The 21501-nt window shown below is 43.2% G+C and overlaps 1 protein-coding gene across 1 annotated transcript; it reads right to left on the reverse strand.

Annotated features, from left to right (window-relative positions):
* Window positions 1-7125: 7125 nt before the first annotated feature.
* LOC123098416 (cytochrome b561 and DOMON domain-containing protein At5g47530) lies at window positions 7126-8100 on the reverse strand. Its single transcript, XM_044520398.1, has one exon. It carries the CDS (start codon window positions 7976-7978, stop codon window positions 7412-7414), a length of 567 nt encoding a protein of 188 aa, XP_044376333.1. The 5' UTR covers window positions 7979-8100; the 3' UTR covers window positions 7126-7411.
* Between the last annotated feature and the right edge of the window lie 13401 nt (window positions 8101-21501).

A 21501-nucleotide genomic window follows, 5' to 3' on the forward strand; every position in this document is an offset into this window, starting at 1 on the left:
GGCATGATATGGCAAGGAGAGAGATCTTGAAGAGGAGAATGGTCGCCTCGGCCGGTCCGTCTGCCAGTTCCGGTGATGTTTTCTCTGCTCCATACAGTGGCAATGTGGATGATTTCGGTGCGGGAGTTGGAACAAGCGACGGAGGTGGCTACGGTGGCGCCGATGAACTTCAAGATGGACTCCATGGCGCTGAGTGAAGATCGACCCCAAGATGATGCCGGACATGGGCGCATACCTTTGCATGCCCTCTTTTGTGTAATGAACTTCGCTTTTATTCGCGCGCAAACTGTTTATGTCATTTGAATTTGAACTTGTTTGTGAAGCCCTATGACAAATTTCAGATTTGCAGTTTTTCTGTTTGCGGGTCGTTGCGCTGTTGCCCGAGCAAAACCCGCATAGCCGACCCGTAAAAAAGCATATTCCGCGAATATACTTTTTTACGGGTCCGTTTGGGGGGTCTGCATCTGTGCTAGCCCTCGCCGGCCCGCAAAAGCGGTTTTGCGCGAACTGCAAACGCGTTTTGCGGGCCGGCGTTTTGTGGGGTCTGCTAGAGTTGCTCTTAGATCCTCATTTGCTCTGTAGGTTGGCTAAATGAGTGGAGGGGGTGAGGGGGGGACACCTATTATGAATACAACACCGATATTCGTAGATTAGTGACAAGTTCGACCTTGGGTACTTTATGATCAGAAATATCTACTCGATTGAATTCTCTTGTAAAAAAACCTAAGCCTACATGTTTCCTACTTATCCATGGAAAATTATCTGCAGCATTTTCCATGGTACATGTCTAGCTATAGATATTTCTTTGTTGCCATGAAACTTGCTAACCGGATATTCTAAAACCCACATGAATCAGTATCTTGTTGATTTTTCAGTGTTAGAAGCTTCTCAAACATGCATTGCACATTTCTCAACGGTTAAAGAAATAGCAAACCAAAAAGTAAATAAATGTGATGCATGCGCTAAGATGACATGTTAGTTATTTCAAGAAAAAAGGTACTGTAGTATTTCTTTTTTTGCATGCCCAATCTATATATACTTTCACATATATTTTCTCTGTACACAAATGTAAGATGCTTTGACAGTTTAAATTAAACTTCCAAAAAGGTCTTCAATTTGTGAACAGAGGGAGTAATTATTAACCATAGGCATATACTCATGTGTCTCATATTCTGGAATTGAACAAGGACCTGATACTTTTATCTTATATTGCACACACTATCCATTACTAAGTTTTTTGTTGTTGTTGCCTGAAGATTGATGCAGGCCCCTAGTCCTAATGATTGACTTGGACCGGCAGGTAAGCCTGGTAGTTAGTCTCCGAACAAGCAGTTTGTGCCATGTCTATATCCTGTCAATCCTCTGACCAAAAACCCAACAGCTGATTTCAACCCTAAAATAACTTGCAGCGATCAAACTACGGAGCAAAGCGCTTTCATTCATTGCCCCTAGTCGCCCGAGGCACCGTGTTCCTATTTTTAAATTGCTGGGCCGTGAACAAATATGCCGAGTGTTGCTTTCGGTTTCAGACATGAACTGCGTTTTTTTTTCCTATCAGTTGTATATTTTGTTGCTTGCTCGTGGCTGCTTGACTGCTTCCCTTTTCGCTTCGTCCTTGGTGACCGCGGAAGAGCAGTTGGTTCACCTACTCCTAACGAACCTTAACTAAGCTATAAGAATTTTCTGCAGACTCGGACTCCTCAGACATCTGATAATTAAAATATTTCCCTGTGGAACTCGAAATGGAAAAGAAATCGATTAACGTAGTCCTCATTTGGAAGGCAAGTTATGTGAGCTTCTCGAAGGATTTTTGTTCTCTCGACACCTGCAGCCTACAGAGCTACAGTGGTGCTGTGCACGATGACTTCATCTGTCATATCGTGGCCACGTTTTTCTCCATCATGGCTGCAATTGATCTAGGTCATCTAGCATCGCCGCAAAAGATCTCCTGCTGCCGTGTGCCCGTCACGTAGTCGACGATGCTTCACACAAGCGACCACGCCAGCTCCCATTTTTTTCAACACCGGCCAGGGGTATCCTGCTGTACGTGGCGGCAAAATGACGCATGAGACGGAGAAGTGAATTTGCCTTTGCCACACGGTCATCAATTGCCTTCGGCGGTAAGACACGAACCTCGCACCATCATGCTTTGATTCACACGTGCATGAACCAGAGCGCAAAGTTTAATTTACAGGTGCTGGAAACATATCCTATCGGCCCCCTTGCTGCTTTTTTCTAATGCTTAAGCTTGCTGCTTCGATCCAGGCTGCTAGCGGTTGGATCTTCGTCAGTGGGGATAGGATAAAGGTGGCGGCTTCTCGCGTTGCAGCACGCGGAATGATGCTTCAGTCACGCGACGCGACTAGACCGTGCGCGCTTTGGGGGCGCCCCAGTTTCTTTCCTTTTGTTTTGTTTTATCTTTCTGCTATTTTGGCTTTTAAAAAAGGTTTGGTATTCAATATATTTTTTGAATTTCAAAATTTACTAAAATTTGGAAAAAAAATCGGGAAATATAAAAATTCATGAATCTTAAAATGTGCTTACTACTTTGAAAAATGTTCTGAATTACAAAAACTGTTCAAAAAATTTAAAACAATGTTCGTGAATTCAAAAAAGGTTCAAAATTTTTATAAAATGCTCGTTCATTCAGAAAATCGACTCTAATTTCAAAAATTGTTCCCAATTTTCATAAAAACATTATTGATTCAAAATATTCCCAAATTTCAACATATGTTCATGGGTAGAAATTTTCAAAATTTTGAAAAAAGTTCTCTAATCTAAAAAAAATTCATGAATTTGAAAATTGTTCACATATTTTACAAAAAGTCCATAAATTCTAAATTATTATGGTTTTGAAGAATATTCACAAATTTAAAAATTCTTCATGATTTTCCAAACGGTTCACGAATTTAGAAAAAGTTCACGTATTTGAAAAAAGATCATTAGTTTGAAAAAAGGTCACGAGTTTGAAAAAAATCACATATTTGAAAAGAAGATAAAAGGATAATGGAAAGGAAAAAAAAGAAGAAAAGGATAAAGGAAAAAAATGAAAGCCCGAAAAAAAAACAATTCAGGGAAGGTTCTACAATGGTGGGGACGAAAATTGGAATGTGCCGGGCGTTTATACCTCGCTTATAACGAGGTGAAGGCAACCGCTCCTACAGGCAGCACGTGCTGGGCTGTCCAGTAAGATTGTGGGTTCGCCACGCTGCCGTCGCCCTAATTTAATTTCTTCTTCCTTTATATATATATATTTGAATTTAAGTGAATATATTTAAAAATATATATATTTTTAAAAACCATGAATTTTAAAAATATTAACACAAAAAAATATTACCACAACTAAATATTTTGACAGCTTACAAAATAAATGTTTGTGCAATAAAAAATGTCCCTGTGTTTCAAAAAGTTATACTTGATTTTTTTAAATGTATATACAGCTATAAAAATGTTTGCATACTATAAACAATAATCCGTACCATTTAAATAAAATTACGTGACATTTAAAATAATATTCATGTTTCAAAACAAATATTTTCAACATTTAAAAAATGTTTATACAATGTAAGAAAATGTCTGTGTAGCTTTAAAAAAACTTATTACCACAAAAATAGTCAACCTGCTTTTGAAAAAATGTTGACCATGTTTTAGATGTATATAAAAATAATATAAAATGTGCCTGAAACAGAACACATCAAAGAGTGTATATGAAAAATGACAAAACAGTATTAATATAATATTTGAGGTGTATACCAAAAATGTAAATTGTGTTCGAAAAAGAATAGACATCAAAACAAGCATTTAAAAAATTAATCATGTATAAACATAATGTTTCAGCTGTACTAAAAATTGTAAAATGCGTGTGAGAAAAGTCGACATGAAAACATGTATTTTAAAAAATGTTAAACCAGTATAAAAATAATGTTTCAGGTGTATAGAAAAAATATATAATGTGTAGTAAAAAATTGACATCAAAACATGCATTAGAAAACTATGTTAGCGTGTATTTAAAAAGTAAAACATGTCTAAAAATAATGTTTCAGTTATATAAAAAAAAAATATACAATGTGTATGACAAAAATTAGACATCAAAACATGTATTTAAGAAATATGTTAATCATGTATTAATATAATGTTAAACATGTATTAAAAAATGTTTCTGATGTATACAGAAAATGAACATTGTGTGCAAAGAAATAGACATGCGTTGAAAAAGCGGCCAAGAAAGAAATGGAGAAAACAATGAAAAAAAGAATGGAACAATGAAAAACGAAAAAGAAAAACTAAAGTAAAACCACTGGAAAACAAACGAAATATGGAAAACCAAAGAAAATCATAGAAAACCAAAGCAAAAAAGAGTGGAAACAATGAAACCAAAGAAAATTCACTAAATCCAAAAAGGCCAAAGAATATCAGTACAAAATAGTAAAAATAGTGAAAACGATGCCATAGTACCGGGTCGGCCAAGTACTATAGCGAGAGGAGAAATGCTTCAAGTGAGGGGAGGGTATATCTTGCTATAAGCGAGATATAACTCCCACATGTCTCATTGCGGAGGGAAGTGCTTTGAGTGTTGAGCTATCAGTTTGAAGTTGGAAGTTGGCTATTAATGTGGCATGTTGCTTTCAATTTCTCACTTAACGAGAACTAACATAATAGTATTCACTCTTGTGGTTTCCTCTTCCTCGGTTTCCATTTTCTTATTCGGGATCTTGCTTTACATGGTTCTCACCTCCGCAACTCGTGATTTTCGGGAGAGAACAAAATCCAAGTCGGTGAAGATCATGATTTGGGCTGGCATGGTAGCACGAGAGAAAGAAGCGAAGAATTATGTTTTCAACTCTGACTCCCCCACTCCAGATGCTGCATTTCTTTCTGTTACTTCAAAAGTAGTTGCTTCCGCTTCAGGCACTAGAATTCTCGATATTTATTTTTATTTCTCATCAAATGAATGGATCTTCTTCTGAAAATCCTATCGATTCTTAGCATGATTTTGGGAAAATCTCCTTGCTATTACTCAAACAAGCATGAAATGTATGCTTGCATATTCGTCCACGGGGCAAATCGGATATGTACTTATTGGAATAATTGTTGGAGACTCAAATGATGGATATGCAAGCATGATAACTATTAGGTGGTGGTAGTTTTAACGGGCCAATTCATAACCCATTTTGAATTAATACCAGAAATAATAGAAATCACCCCAAACCCACCCCAAATGGAGCCATGTCATCGTGGAGTTAGTTCTGGTATTGTTTTTACCATTAAATATATAAAACCATATAAATCACTCCATTAAGTGGTTTTGAAGCTAACATGTCCCATTTTGGACGATTTTGGCCATTGTTTGAAACGTTGTCTCCCTCCTTTTTCCCAAAGCTTTCCCAAGGCCGATCTCAAGCGAGCCGAGGACTCCGCTACCCAAGTGATCAAAGTAGAGACCCTATAACTTGTAGTGGCTAACAAACCTCAATAATGAACAGACACAGGCTCCGAGGACGTGTACCTGAGGAGTTGATGACTTCATCACCCAAGTACCAGAAATGACACCCGGCAGCACAAAGGCGCTCTCCGGAGCCATAACTTTGGCTTCCACACTGGTCCTGATGGCTGGAAGTTGGAGTGCGACACATATGAAATAAAATATCTCACTTCTTCACCAGAGTTGAGTATATGGTTATCATAGCTTATCCCATGAAGCCGTTAAGAAACTCAATAGTTTGTTTCATTGTCTTTCTTTCACAAATCATACTTCTACAAACAACTATCCAACGTGAAGTAACTTTTGAGAAACTTGCCTTTCTAGTGCACATCTCAGGTCAATCATAGTGCGTTTAAATGATATTAGGTTATCACTCTTACTGTCGGTGGCTCATTTAGATTTTCAAAAATTTAAGAAGTCTTTGCGCATGTTTGGTTTTCTACAACTTCATTGCGGAAGATATGGTGGAATGTTGAGGTGTGAATTACGAAACTAGAAACGAGTACCTAACTAAGCCCTATTCCCGATTTCTCTGAATTTTCATAACTTTTTTTTTGTAAGAAAAGCGCAAGAAGCGCCCGACTTTAGATCAGTAGAGCCAAAACCGACAAAACTACATAGTTCAAATACGGTAGAAAAATAAGGTAACCCCGTATTAAAGACCAGGGCTCAATCAAGGAGCAAATGTCTAGTGGAAGATAAAAATTAATATCAATAGATGGCACAGAATTTTAAGCTTCATGCCTGTTCATGGGATGGATTGTTCTAATCTTGCTCAGCCCGACACTCGTTTCGATTTGTCCTTCGTCTTTCCCAGAGGCAACCACAACTAAAAGATAGCAGACCATTTAAAGATGTAGCTAGAGGGGTGATTCAAAATAATACCTTCAATCACAAACTTTTTATGACACATCCAAAGAACCTAAGATAAAGTTGCAAAGTCCTTTCAAGCCATTCTAGGGTTTTACCCATTAAAGCCATGAGCAACTCTAGATCCTGAGAAGAGTGGAGTCCTGTTTGCACCCAAATCTCTCCCTAATGCAACTCCATAGAAATTTGGTCGACGCATAACTGAATAAGATGCGGCTCACATCTTTCGGTTCTCTACAGAATGTACAAGTACCATCGCCAAGAGGTATTGTCGTCGACCAAAGGAACTTAGCGTGACAGATGGAAGGGCCTATAATAAGATTATGGTATTTGTGTTTTATGGTGTCTCCTTTTTTTGATAATAACCTCGACCTAATCTTATTAAATTGGTGGTGAGTCCCTTTTTTTCCTAAAAGCAATAAGTCCATTGTGTATGATGGGATGACCGAGAGACAAGGTTTCAAAGAATAAATCTAGCGCCCGAAGACATCAGCTTTCATTGTCACATGTCAACGCTTTTAGCCACACCTTCTAGCCATGGGCTCCAAGTCCAGGCTAAATTTCCATAACTCGTGTTTGTTTATGTTTTATTCTGGTCTATTATACCGAATATCTTTTAATCAATCAAATCAAATCTAAAAAAAGGAAAAATGATAGGAGATAAATGTTCGAACATATTTGTAACCGGAATCATGTCCTAAATTTGGTGGCTGTGTATATACATTGCTAGCACGTACTTTATTGATATACACGAAGTGTAATAGCAGGAATCACGAGAAATATGTCGTGTGATTTATTTATAAATGAGACCAACCCAAGGGTTAACCTTTGTTGGTAATTTTTTATAGGAGAAACTCCACGAGCATCGCGTGTCCAAACCAGGACTCGAACTTAAGTGGGCTGGCAGCAACACCAGCTGCCCAGACAATGGGCCGACGCCCCGTCCTCGTGATTTATTTATATATAGTACTACATGATGTTGAGGATGACACTAACGGATAATTACACCGTGACTATGCGGCGTGGCGCGGAGACCTCGACCTCGGCGCCGAGGGTGCTCTAGCCGGACAGGAAGTCCAGCCTCATAAGGCTCTGCAAGTTGGGCCCGGACGTCGGGTGCGGCAATATGTCCCCGCCGCTGAGCGGCCCCGCCTGCCACACCGTGTTCTGCTGCGTGGAGTTCCCCGGCAGCGCCACCGTGGTGTAGATCGTGTACGCGCCGGCCGCGTACTCCGCGGTGGGCGGCACCGGCACGTCGAACTGGAGGGTGGTGTTGTCCAGGGCCGGGGCCGTGGACCTCAGGATGGTGGTGAGCACAGACACGGCGCCTCTGCCGCCCTGCGAGGCGACGAAGACGTTGCTGCCGGGCATGCCGGCGCCGCTGGGGTTTATGCCCCAGGCGACCCACCCGGCGCTGCCCGACGTCGCGCGGAACGCGAGCTCGGCGGTGCCGTTCGCCGCGTGGTACGTCCAGTGCAGGCTGGCCCCGAGCACGGGCAGGGTGTTGCACCGCTCGAACGACCGGCCGGCCGGGAACGTCGCGTTCTCGCAGCCCTGCCGCTGGGCCGTCGCGCCGGCCACGAGCAGCAGCACGGCGGTGGCCACGGTTACGAGGAGTTGCACCATGGTATGGTAGTAGAGCGCACGCCCTACGGGGAGTCTTGCTCGTGCCGGGGTTGCTTGGTTTCGGCCCCGGTCGAGCTGGCCGGAGTTGCAAGCGCGGCGTGTGGTGGAGGCGTGAAGGTAGAGAGAAGGATATTTGTAGTGTACGGCGAGGTGAAAGCTGGGATGTTGGAGTAGGTTCGTGTACGGGTGGAAAGCTTCAGAGTTGACGGCCAGTTATCCCTTTCGCTAAGCATCCCATTTTGACCAGCTCAAAAACATGTCCCGTTTTGACATTTCGCCGGATGAGTGAGTGACCACGTGTGAGAAATGAGATCTCTACCGTATGCACGTACGCCGGTTTCGTGGCAGGCAGTCAGGCAAACGAAACGATGTAGTGGTCGGCGAATTTCGCAGCCCGCTGTCGCGGTCACCATAAGAAATTCTCTGCAATACACGAGCCGCGTGTCCAGAAAAATGGAGGACGACGATCGGCAGGTGCATGCCTTGCCGAAGCAACCCATTCGTCCTGATTAGGTCTGGAAACTGAACTCTAATTAGCTCATGAGCTAAACGAGTAGCTCGTGACTTGGGTCGACTGGTTTGAACTCGTGGACTAACGAGTCCAGTCGATGTAATCCGAGCTCGTTAACAAAATAAGCTTAATGACTCGAGCTAACAAGTTACTCATTTAACTCATTAATATTAGTAAGAAGGGACAGGAGATAACCAAATATCCGATTCGGTTCCCGAGCTCATCTACACCTTATGAATAATACATTAAAAAGGAAAAAGTATATTTTTCGTCCCTCAACTCTTTCGAAAGTTTAGATTTAGTCCCTTAACTTTAAAACCGGCAATACTTAGTCCCTCAACTCTTCAAACCGGGTAAGTTTAGTCCCTCAACTCTTCAAACCGAGTAAGTTTAGTCCCTCGTCTCAGCCAAGCCAGTACTGATGCTGACTCAACACGGTTTTGACCGGTCTTCGCTGACGTGGCAAAAGTTCTCTCTCCTATTCATCATATCTCTTCTTCCTCTCATCTCCCTCTAGTGGGAATTTGATCGAACAACTCGTGTGCGCGCCTGCACTTACGCCACCGGAACCACTTCGTCGTCCGACTAGGCAAGACCAGCTAGGAACACGCTGACGACACCGCCGACCAGATCTACACGTGTTGGCTGGTCGTCGACGATAGCCGCCGGGTCCCAGGGCTCGGCCTCTCGGCACGTCTACGATGGCCACCTGTTGTACTTGTAGACGTTGCGGAGGCACAGAGCACTCTTGCGTCCTCGACAAATGTCACTGCGGCCAGCCTTCCACACCGCATCGCAACTAGCGCTCCTCGTGACCCTGCAAGCGGGCCGTCTCAATGGACACCACGCATGGTATAACCTCCAGAAGCACGCGGCCAACAGCTCCTCAACAAGATGTACACGAGGCTGCACCGGTGCTTCGTGCCTAATAAGGAACAAGGAGTCGACCTCCAACACTCTGGACTTCGGCTTGGCCGATATGAACACAGTTGTGCAGGTCTGTCGGGGCTCCGAACTGTCCCCGGAGTCGCTGGCTCATGCGTCTGCTGTCTACTGACGAGCAAACCATCGCCATGCAGCGGCCTCTGCAGTCTGCACCTGAAGTCTCCGCTCCGCGGGGCCGAGGCTTCTCCGCCGAACCGGCTATCCCCGCGCAGCACTCGCCGCTGCCGTAGGTGCACCCGCGGTTGCCATTGCCGTGCCACAACTCTCATCCGTTACCGCATGCTGGAGCGTCGCCGCTGTCGTTTTCATGTCGTCTCCATCACTGGATGGAGCGCCCAGGAGGGTGCAGCCAGGCCTGTGCCTACGCTGCTGGAAAAGTACAGGGCATGTCTCAACAGTGGCTGGGTCAACGGGTCGTCCCTGGCTGCAGGGTTGGTCGTGAGTGCAGCGCTTCCGTCGGTGCTGGCCTGGACTGTCCAATACCGCTTTGACCATGCAGCTAAACAGGGTTTGACCGAGGTAAGGACTAAACTTATCCGGTTTTAAGAGTTAAGGGACTAAGCTTTGTTGGTATTGGAGTTGAGGGACCAAAGCTATACTTGCGAAAGAGTTGAGGGAAAAAAAATATACTTTTCCCTAAAAAAAGCTAGAAATATTCAAATATTAAAACAAAATTATGGTATAAGATGCTTGAGTGTGTGATGTCTGTGCCAAGTTTCAAGTCATTCGGACATCTGAGTATCTCTAAAAAAAAGTCTAAACAGTGCAAAACACTAAACTTTTTTGCAGACCGCAAATTTGTCTTTTTTGCTGAGAGTTCGTCAGATGTTCAAATGCGCTGAATTTTTTTACTTCCTCCGTCCCATGATGTTCAAATGCGCTGAATTTTTTTACTTCCTCCGTCCCATGATGTAAGCCGTTTTATATTATGGGATGGAGTACTACTATTTTTGGTGAATTTATCGCTCACTCTCAGGCTCATCTGAGCATGGGTGCCAAAACGCCCCGTCCGTGTCGATTGCTATCATTTGTAGATTGCATCATGCGCCCTTTCGATGTGTACTGTTATTGCTATGATTTGTCGAAAAAAAAATACATGGCCATGACTATCTTTTATAGATTATTGTGTATATCTTCTATCTTCGTATATAACACACATACTTTTTTGCCCATGTTTATAATGAGTTAAACGAGCCAACTCGTATGTTAAATGAGTCGAGCCGAGTTAGAATTTGAATTGGTTATGTTAACGAGCCGAGCCAAGCTAGCTTGTTAGCTTGACGAGCTCTAGCGAGTCGAGTCGAGTCGAGTTCGACTCAGCTCGAATTCCAGCCCTAGTCCCACTACTGCCACCTTTGCCAGACGTTATCTACTAGTGACCGAAGAAGATGACATAGAGCTCTTGTAGGAGATCCTCACAGCTAAACCATAAGAGAGCAGTACCCGATCACGGCTTGAATCCGAGCCCATCTTCTTGCGAGAGGTACTCATGGCTCATTGCTCTAAGCAACCTAATTCCCCTTCGCAGGCCTAGGCATCACCCGCTGATCAGCATGTGAACCGACTGCTAAGAGCATTGGTCCACTCATGAGCAGCCCATGGTACGGTCTACTATCATTGGTCATCAGCTTGTGCCACTGTATGCTCGGATGGTGCCCACTGTTGAAGCGACTACCGATCAACAGGTCGACGCAATGACGCCGCCTATCACAGTGGAAACTCACAACAAGGGTATTGGTCATAGTGCGACAAAGCCGGCGACCAAGCACAAATAGAGCCATAATGAAAAGACCACACAGCAACACAACAACATAGAGATTATCTAAAATAACAGTTAGATGCTCCATCAACAAAACTGCTCAAACAGCGGATCAATGTAGAAGCTCTCACATGTTCGTAGTACGCCAAATATTTGCCCGCTAGAATATAGTGTGATTGTGCATGTCTCTACATACGTGTACACCCAATTTTTTTCTTGAAGAAAACGTCAAGAAGAAAGGTAAAAATTGCAAGAGGTTACACAATTTTAGCATGAAGATACGGGTCTTGTGGCGTACTACGAGTCACATTTCCTTACTAAACCAAGTTTTACCGATATGCACTTTGAGGAGTTGCCTCTCCATTATAACTTTAGTAAAATCAATGTGTCTCTAAACCAAGTTTTACCGCTATGCACTTTGAGGAGTTGCCTCTCCATTATAACTTTAGTAAAATCAATGTGTCTCTTGTGCGATGCTTCACATACTGAGTACTTCAAAACTCTATCAACTTTTCTCTAAAAGGTTGTAAATGATAGACGATAACTCTTTTTGTTTTTCTATCATGATATCGGCCGATCAAAAAGCAAAGAGGGAGATGGTGGGTTCCTTAGACCCACAATGAATCGGGCGTATAGTAATCTATAGCGATAGGGTTGGTACCTTCAACTATGTCGTGAAGGCATTCGTCCACCTACAATGGGCAAATTTCATTCTACTTCCATACTACAAGAAGTAAGTTAATTATACAACCATATCAAGTTGATTGTGTTTGATTAACATAGCTTGTAAGTTCGTGGTTTTCTTCTTTGTAGGGACCATTGGTTTTGATTGCCACCGCAGGAATGACTTGAGAGGCACATGGGGGCAAACCTCTGGAGCACGTGTTCAGTATAGACAAGTGGATTGTGAATCCACCATGCACGGGTTCAATTGCCGTCGATCGCCCATCGCATTATTGCCAATTACAAAAATGCAATTTTCCATATTCCACATCTGCTAGACCAAGAGCCTCCTTAATGGCTCAAAGTGTAGAGTTGCCTGCTAAGAGAAGAAAAAAGCCATGTTCTCTAGTGGTCAAGTTCCTGCTTCTGATAGTGAACTTCCACAGTCCTCTGCTCAGGACATAAGGGTCATGATGACTTGGCATCATCCTCTCCTTCCTCCGCCTTAATACCGGTGATCTATTCAGGGTTTTTAACTCATAATTGTTGGTGAACGTAGCATGCAATTTCAAAAAATTTCCTACGATCACGCAAGATCTATCTAGGAGATGCATAGAAACGAGAGGGGGAGAGTGTGTCCACGTACCCTCGTAGACCGAAAGCGGAAGCATTAGGTTAACACGGTTGATGTAGTCGAACGTCTTCGCGATCCAACCGATCAACTACTGAACGTACGGCACCTCCGAGTTCAGCACACGTTCAGCTCGATGACGTCCCTCGAACTCTTGATCCAGCAAAGTGTCGAGGGAGAGTTTCGTCAGCACGACAGCGTGGTGACGGTGATGGTGATGTGATCCGCGCAGGGCTTCACCTAAGCTCTATGACAATATGACCGGAGGAGTAAACTGTGGAGGGGGGCACCACACACGGGTAAGAAACAACTGTTGTGCTTTGGGGTGCCCCCTGCCCCCGTATATAAAGGAGGAGGGGAGGAGGCCGGCCCTAGGGGCGCACCCAAGTGGGGGGAAACCGACTTGGACTCCCAATCCTAGTCGCCCCCCTTTCCTTTCTTGGGAAAAGGGGAAGGAGAGGGAGAGGGAGAAGGAAAGGGGGCAGCGCCCCCTCCCCCTTGTCCAATTCGGACTCCCTGGGGGGGGGGGGGCACCCCTTGCGGGCTCCCTTCTCTCTCCCCTATGGCCCATGTAGGCCCAATACTTCCCCGGGGGGTTCTAGTAACCCCTCGGTACTCCGATAAATATCCGAAACGTCCCGAAACCATTCCGATGTCCGAATACCATCGTCCAATATATCAATCTTTACCTCTTGACTATTTCGAGACTCCTCGTCATGGCCGAGATCTCATCCGGGACTCCGAACAATCTTCGGTCACCAAAACACATAACTCATAATACAAATCGTCATAGAATGTTAAGCGTGCGGACCCTACGGGTTCGAGAACTATGTAGACATGACCGAGACACATCTCCGATCAATAACCAACAACGGAACCTGGATGCTCATATTGGTTCCTACATATTCTACGAAGGTCTTTATCGGTCAAACCGCAATGACAACATACGTCATTTCCTTTGTCATCGGTATGTTACTTGCCCGAGATTCGATCGTCGGTATCCTTATACCTAGTTCAATCTCGTTACCGGCAAGTCTCTTTACTCGTCCCGTAATGCATCATCCCGCAACTAACTCATTAGTAACATTGCTTGCAAGGCTTATTGTGATGTGCATTACTGAGAGGGCCCAGAGATACCTCTCCGATACTCGGAGTGACAAATCATAATCTTGATCTATGCCAACCCAACAAACACCTTCGGAGACACCTGTAGAGCATCTTTATAATCACCCAGTTACATTGTGACGTTTGATAGCACACAAGGTGTTCCTCCGGTATTCGGGAGTTGCATAATCTCATAGTCAAAGGAATATGTATAAGTCATGAAGAAAGCAATAGCAATAAAACTTAACAATCATTATGCTAAGCTAACGGATGGGTCTTGTCCATCACATCATTCTCTAATGATGTGATCCCGTTCATCAAATGACAACACATGTCTATGGTTAGGAAACTTAACCATCTTTGATTAACGAGCTAGTCAAGTAGAGGCATACTAGGGACACTTTGTTTGTCTGTGTATTCACTCATGTATCAAGTTTCCGGTTAATACAATTCTAGCATGAATAATAAACATTTATCATGATATAAGGAAATATAAATAACAACTTTATTATTGCCTCTAGGGCATATTTCCTTCAGTCTCCCACTTGCACTAGAGTCAATAATCTAGATTACATTGTAATGGTTCTAACACCCATGGAGTCTTGGTGTTGATCATGTTTTGCTCATGGAAGAGGCTTAGTCAATGGCTCTGCAACATTCAGATACGTATGTATTTTGCAAATCTCTATGTCTCCCTCCTTGACTTGATCGCGGATGGAGTTGAAGCGTCTCTTGATGTGTTTGGTTCTCTTGTGAAATCTGGATTCCTTCGCTAAGGCAATTGCTCCTGTATTGTCACAAAAGATTTTCATTGGACCAGATGCACTAGGTATTACACCTAGATCGGATAAGAACTCCTTCATCCAGACTCCTTCATTTGCTACTTCCGAAGCAGCTATGTACTCCGCTTCACATGTAGATCCCGCCACGACGCTCTGCTTGGAACTGCACTAACTGACAGCTCCACCATTCAATGTAAACATGTATCCGGTTTGCGATTTAGAATCGTCCGGATCAGTGTCAAAGCTTGCATCGACGTAACCATTTACGACAAGCTCTTTGTCACCTCCATAAACGAGAAACATATCCTTAGTCCTTTTAAGGTATTTCAGGATGTTCTTGACCGCTGTCCAGTGATCCACTCCTGGATTACTTTGGTACCTCCCTGCTAAACTTATAGCAAGGCACACAACAGGTCTGGTACACAACATTGCATACACGATAGAACCTATGGCTGAGGCATAGGGAATGACTTTCATTTTCTCTCTATCTTCTACAGTGGTCGGGCATTGAGTCTGACTCAACTTCACACCTTGTAATACAGGCAAGAACCCTTTCTTTAACTGATCCATTTTGAACTTCTTCAAAACTTTATCAAGGTATGTCACTACTTCAGGATGCTGCTAACGCGACACTACGATTAGAGACCGTTCGATGAAACTGTGTGCAATGCCATAATCGCAAACAGTGGTGTAAAAAACCCGTCAAAAAAGGTGCAAAACGTTTGCGATGATGGATGCATCAAACACGGTTCAGATTTTAGTTCCGTGTGCGAAACAGGGCATACAGTTGATCCAGACGAACTGTTTGCCATTCGACAGAACAACAGAAACGGGCAGCCATATCAATGCGTGTGCGATATACGGCATACGGTTCGCTCCGATGAACTGTTTGCTATTAGGAAAAGCAACAGAAACGGTCAGTCAGATCAAGGCGTGTGTGATATACGGCATACGGTTCAGTCGCATGAACTATTTTCGATTAGGGAAGAGAACATAAATGGTTCAACTTAACAAGATGTGTGTGATACGTGGCAAAAAGGCCCGGAGGTTAATTCGAGAACAAGTACACAGAGGTTAATTTGACATACATGACTTATAAGTTTAACAGAAAACATATCACTTTTTTTGGAAAACATTTAATTGCGTTGAATGTATATAATGCTCCGTCCTATTAGTTGAATTAACCTCGAGGTCCATGTTTTGGAAACATGTCGTAAAGTAACGGGATAGACCTTCATTCAAGCCAATCAACATGCGTTCAAAAAACAAAAATTATCAAAAATTAACGAGATAGACCTTCTTCAAGCCAATCAACATGTGTACAAAAAATGAAAATTTTTACAAAACAAGGACCTCGAGGTTAATTCAACTAATATGATGGAGCACTATATACATTCAACGCAATTAACATCAGTTAAATTAACATCGAGGCCACTTCCCATCCGGTCACCCATCTGATGACTACTCCAGTCTCAGCACACTTAACTTGAGAGTTCTGTTAGATGAGCTATCGGTAGGGAAGCTGGTCCTTGCTGCTGTAGGATCCCTCTTTGCATCCTTTATTGGGCACCCGGATGGCCGACTATTGCCACCCAATGGTCAATGCCACGTCCCCCGCATGGCAGTTTTTGCAGGGGGTAAATAACTGCATCGTCGCGCCGCGCCCGGCGCAACTGCATGCACACGAACGTGCGTGATTGTGCGCCGGCCCCAAACACTGGCAGCACAACTTATAAATTGACGGATGGAGTACTAGTTACAGTGATGGATATAATTAAGCAAAGGGATCACACATGTCTGTATTGACTAGAACGAGAATGCAATAGCACAATAAGAATTAAGGCCACGATGATGCAATCGCAGTGGTGGTTACAGGAGGCAAGAAGAAAGATGCATCCATCGACGTACGACCTCCTCCTCCTCCTCAACTCAGTGCGCCGGGCCACCGACCGGCGGCTAAGGAGCGGCGGCTTTTGTGGCGAGGTCAAGGTGCTTCTCAGCAATGGCATCCAAGGCTTCCAGCCGGTTGAAGAAGACCAACGTCGTAGCGTCCTCACTGGCCTTGTAGATACCTATGTACACGATTCGCTCGTACACATGGATGTGTAGGTCGACGATTTCTTGCAGGGCGAGGCGCCTCGCGGCGAGCGCGACCTCCAGGTGGGCATTCTTTGTGGCGTCGACGTGCAGTCGTAGGGCCACCAGTGCTTGAAAGAGGTTCCGACCATGGAGGCCGATTAGGGTGGCAGGCAATGAGGAGCCCGGGCGCGCGAGCTGGAGGAGTACGACGATGTTGTCCGCGAGCTTCTTGACGACGGTGAACCAGTTGGTGGTGCCAACGACCATCTGGTCGTACTGAGAATCGTAGCTGGCGTCGACGGCGGCCATCCACTAGCCGGTCGCCAACACCGTGTGGAGACGATCCACGGTGCCATGTGATGTCTACTACGCAACCTTCTTCTTGTAGACATTGTTGGGCCTCCAAGTGCAGAGGTTTGTAGGACAGTAGCAAATTTCCCTCAAGTGGATGACCTAAGGTTTATCAATCCGTGGGAGGCGTAGGATGAAGATGGTCTCTCTCAAACAACCCTGCACTAAATAACAAAGAGTCTCTTGTGTCCCCAACACACCCAATACAATGGTAAATTGTATAGGCGCACTAGTTCAGTGAAGAGATGGTGATACAAGTGCAATATGGATGGTAGATATGGGTATTTGTAATCTGAAATTATAAAAACAGCAAGGTAACAAGTAATAAAAGTAAGCGTAAACGGTATTGCAATGCTAGGAAAGAAGGCCTAGGGTTCATACTTTCACTAGTGCAAGTTCTTTCAACAATAATAACATAATTGGATCATATAACTACCCCTCAACATGCAACAAAGAGTCACTCCAAAGTCACTAATAGCGGAGAACAAACGAACAGATTATTGTAGGGTATGAAACCACCTCAAAGTTATCCTTTCTGATCGATCTATTCAAGAGTCCGTAGTAAAATAACACGAAGCTAGTCTTTTCGTTCAATCTATCCTAGAGTTTGTACAAGAATAACACCTTAAGATACAAATCAACCAAAACCCTAATGTCACCTAGATACTCCAATGTCACCACAAGTATCCGTGGGTATGATTATACGATATGCATCACACAATCTCAGATTCATCTATTCAAACCAACACAAAGTACTTCAAAGCGTGCCCCAAAGTTTCTACCGGAGAGTTGATAACCCACAAGTATAGGGGATCAATTGTAGCCTCTTTCGATAAGTAAGAGTGTCGAACCCAACGAGGAGCTAAAGGTAGAACAAATATTCCCTCAAGTTCTATCGACCACCAATACAACTCTACGCACGCTTAACGTTCGCTTTACATAAAACAAGTATGAAACTAGAAGTACTTTGTAGGTGTTGTTGGATAGGTTTGCAAGAATATAAAGAGCACTTAAATAAAAACTAGGGGCTGTTTAGGTAAAGAAGCAATAAAGTTAGTATAGCGAGTGTGGAAAAGTGGTGGTAGGAGTTGCGAAATTGTCCCTAAGCAATTGACTACTTTACTAGACCGATAGCAAGTTTTATGTGGGAGAGGCCACTGCTAGCATGTCATCCCTGACTTGGAATTCTATGCACTTATGATTGGAACTATTAGCAAGCATCCGCAACTACTAACGTTCATGAAGGTAAAACCCAACCATAGCATTAAGATATATTGGTACCCCTTCAATCCCGTATGCATCAATTTCTATGCTAGGTTGAAGCTTCTGTCACTCTTGCCCTCCAATACATAGACCTGTCAACATACAACTAACCCTATGGTGTGATCCACGCGCGCGCTCATATGATGGGTACCAAAGGACAGCAACATAACCACAAGCAAATTAAACCAACCATAGCAATTCACCAATTACCGATAGGACAACGAAAATCTACTCAGACATCATAGGATGGCAACACATCATTGGATCATAATATGAAGCATAAAGCACCATGTTCAAGTAAAGGGTACAGCGGGTTGCGGGAGATTTGACCGCTGTAGATAGATGGGGGAAGGTGATGAAGATGTTGGTGAAGATGACGGAGGTGTTGATGTAGATTGTGGTGACGATGATGGCCCCGACAGTGTTCCGGCGCCACCGGGAGAGAGGGGGAGAGAGGCCCCCTTCTTCTTCTTCTTCTTCTTCTTCTTCTTCTTCTTCTTCTTCTTCTTCTTCCTTGACCTTCTCCCTAGATGGGAGAAGGGTTTCCCCTCTGGTCCTTGGCTTCCATGGCATGGGAGGGGCGAGAGCCCCTCCGAGATTGGATATGTCTCTCTGTCTCTCTCTGTTTCTGCATTCCCTGATTCTGCCCTTTCACCGTTTCTTAAATTCCCGGAGATCCGTAACTCCGATTGGGCTGAAACTTGGACACGATTTTTATCCGGATATTGGCTTTCTTGCGGCGAAAGAAGGGCACCAACCGCCTTATGGGGTGGCCACGAGGGCCCAGGACGCGCCCCTCACCCTCGTGGGCCCCTCGGGCATTGTTTCACGTTGATTCCACTTCCCAAAATTCACATATATTCCAAAACAAATCTCCGTCAGTTTTTATCCCGTTTGGACTCCGTTTGATATGGATTTTCAGCGAAACAAAAAATATGCAACAAACAGGAACTGGCACTGGGCACTAGATCAATATGTTAGTCCCAAAAATAGTATAAAAAGTTGCCAAAAGTATGTAAAAGTTGTAGAATATTGGCATGGAACAATCAAAAATTATAGATACGACAGAGATGTATCAGCATCCCCAAGCTTAATTCCTGCTCGTTCTCGAGTAGGTAAATGATAAAAAAGATAATTTTTGATGTGGAATGCTACCTAGCATAATCTTGATCATGTAATCTAATCATGGCATGAATATTAAGACATGAGTGATTCAAAGCAATAGTCTATCATTCGACATTAAGACAATAATACTTCAAGCATACTAATAAAGCAATCATGTCTTTTCAAAATAAAATGGCCAAAGAAAGTTATCCCTACAAAATCATATTGTCTGGCTATGCTCCATCTTCACCACGCAAAATATTCAAATCATGCACAACCCCGGTGACAAGCCAAGCAATTGTTTCATACTTTTGACGTTCTCAAACCTTTTCAACTTTCACGCAATACATGAGCGTGAGCCATGTACATAGCACTATAGGTGGAATAGAATATGATGGTGGAGGTTGTGTGGAGAAGACAAAAAAGGGAGAAAGTCTCACATCGACGCGGCTAATCAACGGGTTATGGAGATGCCCATCAATTGATGTCAATGTGAGGAGTAGGGATTGTTATGCAACAGATGCACTAGAGCTATAAGTGTATGAAAGCTCAACAAAAGAAACTAAGTGGGTGTGCATCCAAGTTGCTTGGTCACGAAGACCTAGGGCATTTGCGGAAGCCCATTGTTGGAATATACAAGCCAAGTTCTATAATGAAAAATTCCCACTAGTATATGAAAGTGACAAAATAAGAGACTCTCTATCATGAAGATCATGGTGCTACTTTGAAGCACAAGTGTGGAAAAGGGATAGTAGCATTTCCCTTTTTTTTTTCTTTTTTTGGGCCTTTCCTTTTTTTATTTGTCCTTTCTCCCCTTTTTTTATTTGGCCTTTCTCTTTTTTTTTCATGGGACAATGCTCTAATAATGATGATCATCAAACTTTTATTTACTTACAACTCAATGTTACAACTCGATACTAGAACAAAGATATGACTCTATATGAATGCCTCCGGCGGTGTACCGGGATGTGCAATGATCTAGCGTAGCAATGACATCAAAAAACGGACAAGCCATGAAAACATCATGCTAGCTATCTTACGATCATGCAAAGCAATATGACAATAAATGTTCAAGTCATGTATATGATGATGATGGAAGTTGCATGGCAATATATATCGGAATGGCTATGGAAATGCCATGATAGGTAGGTATGGTGGCTGTTTTGAGGAAGATATAAGGAGGCTTATGTGTGATAGAGCGTATCATATCACGGGGTTTGGATGCACCGGCGAAGTTTGCACCAACTCTCGAGGTGAGAAAGGGCAATGCACGGTACCGAAGAGGCTAGCAATGATGGAAGAGTGAGAGTGCGTATAATCCATGGACTCAACATTAGTCATAAAGAACTCACATACTTATTGCAAACATCTATTAGTCATTGAAACAAAGTACTACGCGCATGCTCCCAGGGGGATAGATTCGTAGGAAAATACCATCGCTCGTCCCCGACCGCCACTCATAAGGAAGACAATCAATAAATACCTCATGCTCCAACTTCGTTACATAACGGTTCACCATACGTGCATGCTACGGGAATCACAAACTTCAACACAAGTATTTCTACAATCCACAACTACCCACTAGCATGACTTTAATATCACCATCTTTATATAGCAAAACTATTGCAAGGAATCAAACATATCATATTCAGTGATCTAGAAGTTTTATGTAGGATTTTATGACTAACCATGTGAATGACCAGTTCCTGTCAAATCTCTAAATAGATATAATTGAAGAAAGAGAGTTTAATTATTTCTACAAAATATATGCCCATGCTCTAACAAATATAAGTGAAGAAAAAGAGCATTCTACAAATGGCGGTTTTCTATGTGAAGAGAAACAGGCAATCCAGACTTCAAATGATATAAGTGAAGCACATGAAGCATTCTATAAAGCCATACTCAAAAGATATAAGTGAAGTGCAAAGAGCATTCTATAAGTCAACCATGGACTGTCTCATACCAGCATGGTGCATCAAATAAAAGTGAAAACTAAATGCAAAAGATGCTCCAAGATTTGCACATATCGCATGAACGAAACAAAACCGAAAACATACCGATACTTGTTGAAGAAAGATGGGATGCCTTCCAGGGCATCCCCATGCTTAGAAGCTTGAGTCTCCTTGAATATTTAATTGGGGTGCCTTGGGCATCCCCAAGCTTGAGCTCTTGCCTCTCCTCCTTCTCCTCACATCGAGACCTCCTCGATCTTCGAACACTTCATCCACACAAAACTCAACAGAAAGCTCGGTAAGATCCGTTAGTATAATAAAGCAAATCACTACTCTAAGTACTGTTGCAAACCAATTCATATTTTGTTTTTGCATTGTA

This window comes from Triticum aestivum, chromosome 4D (assembly GCF_018294505.1).
Source record: "Triticum aestivum cultivar Chinese Spring chromosome 4D, IWGSC CS RefSeq v2.1, whole genome shotgun sequence".
NCBI lineage: Eukaryota > Viridiplantae > Streptophyta > Magnoliopsida > Poales > Poaceae > Triticum > Triticum aestivum.

Excerpts from the sequence above, each read along its gene's own strand:
- LOC123098416 (XM_044520398.1), bottom strand. The coding sequence starts at position 7,978 with ATGGTGCAACTCCTCGTAACCGTGGCCACCGCCGTGCTGCTGCTCGTG.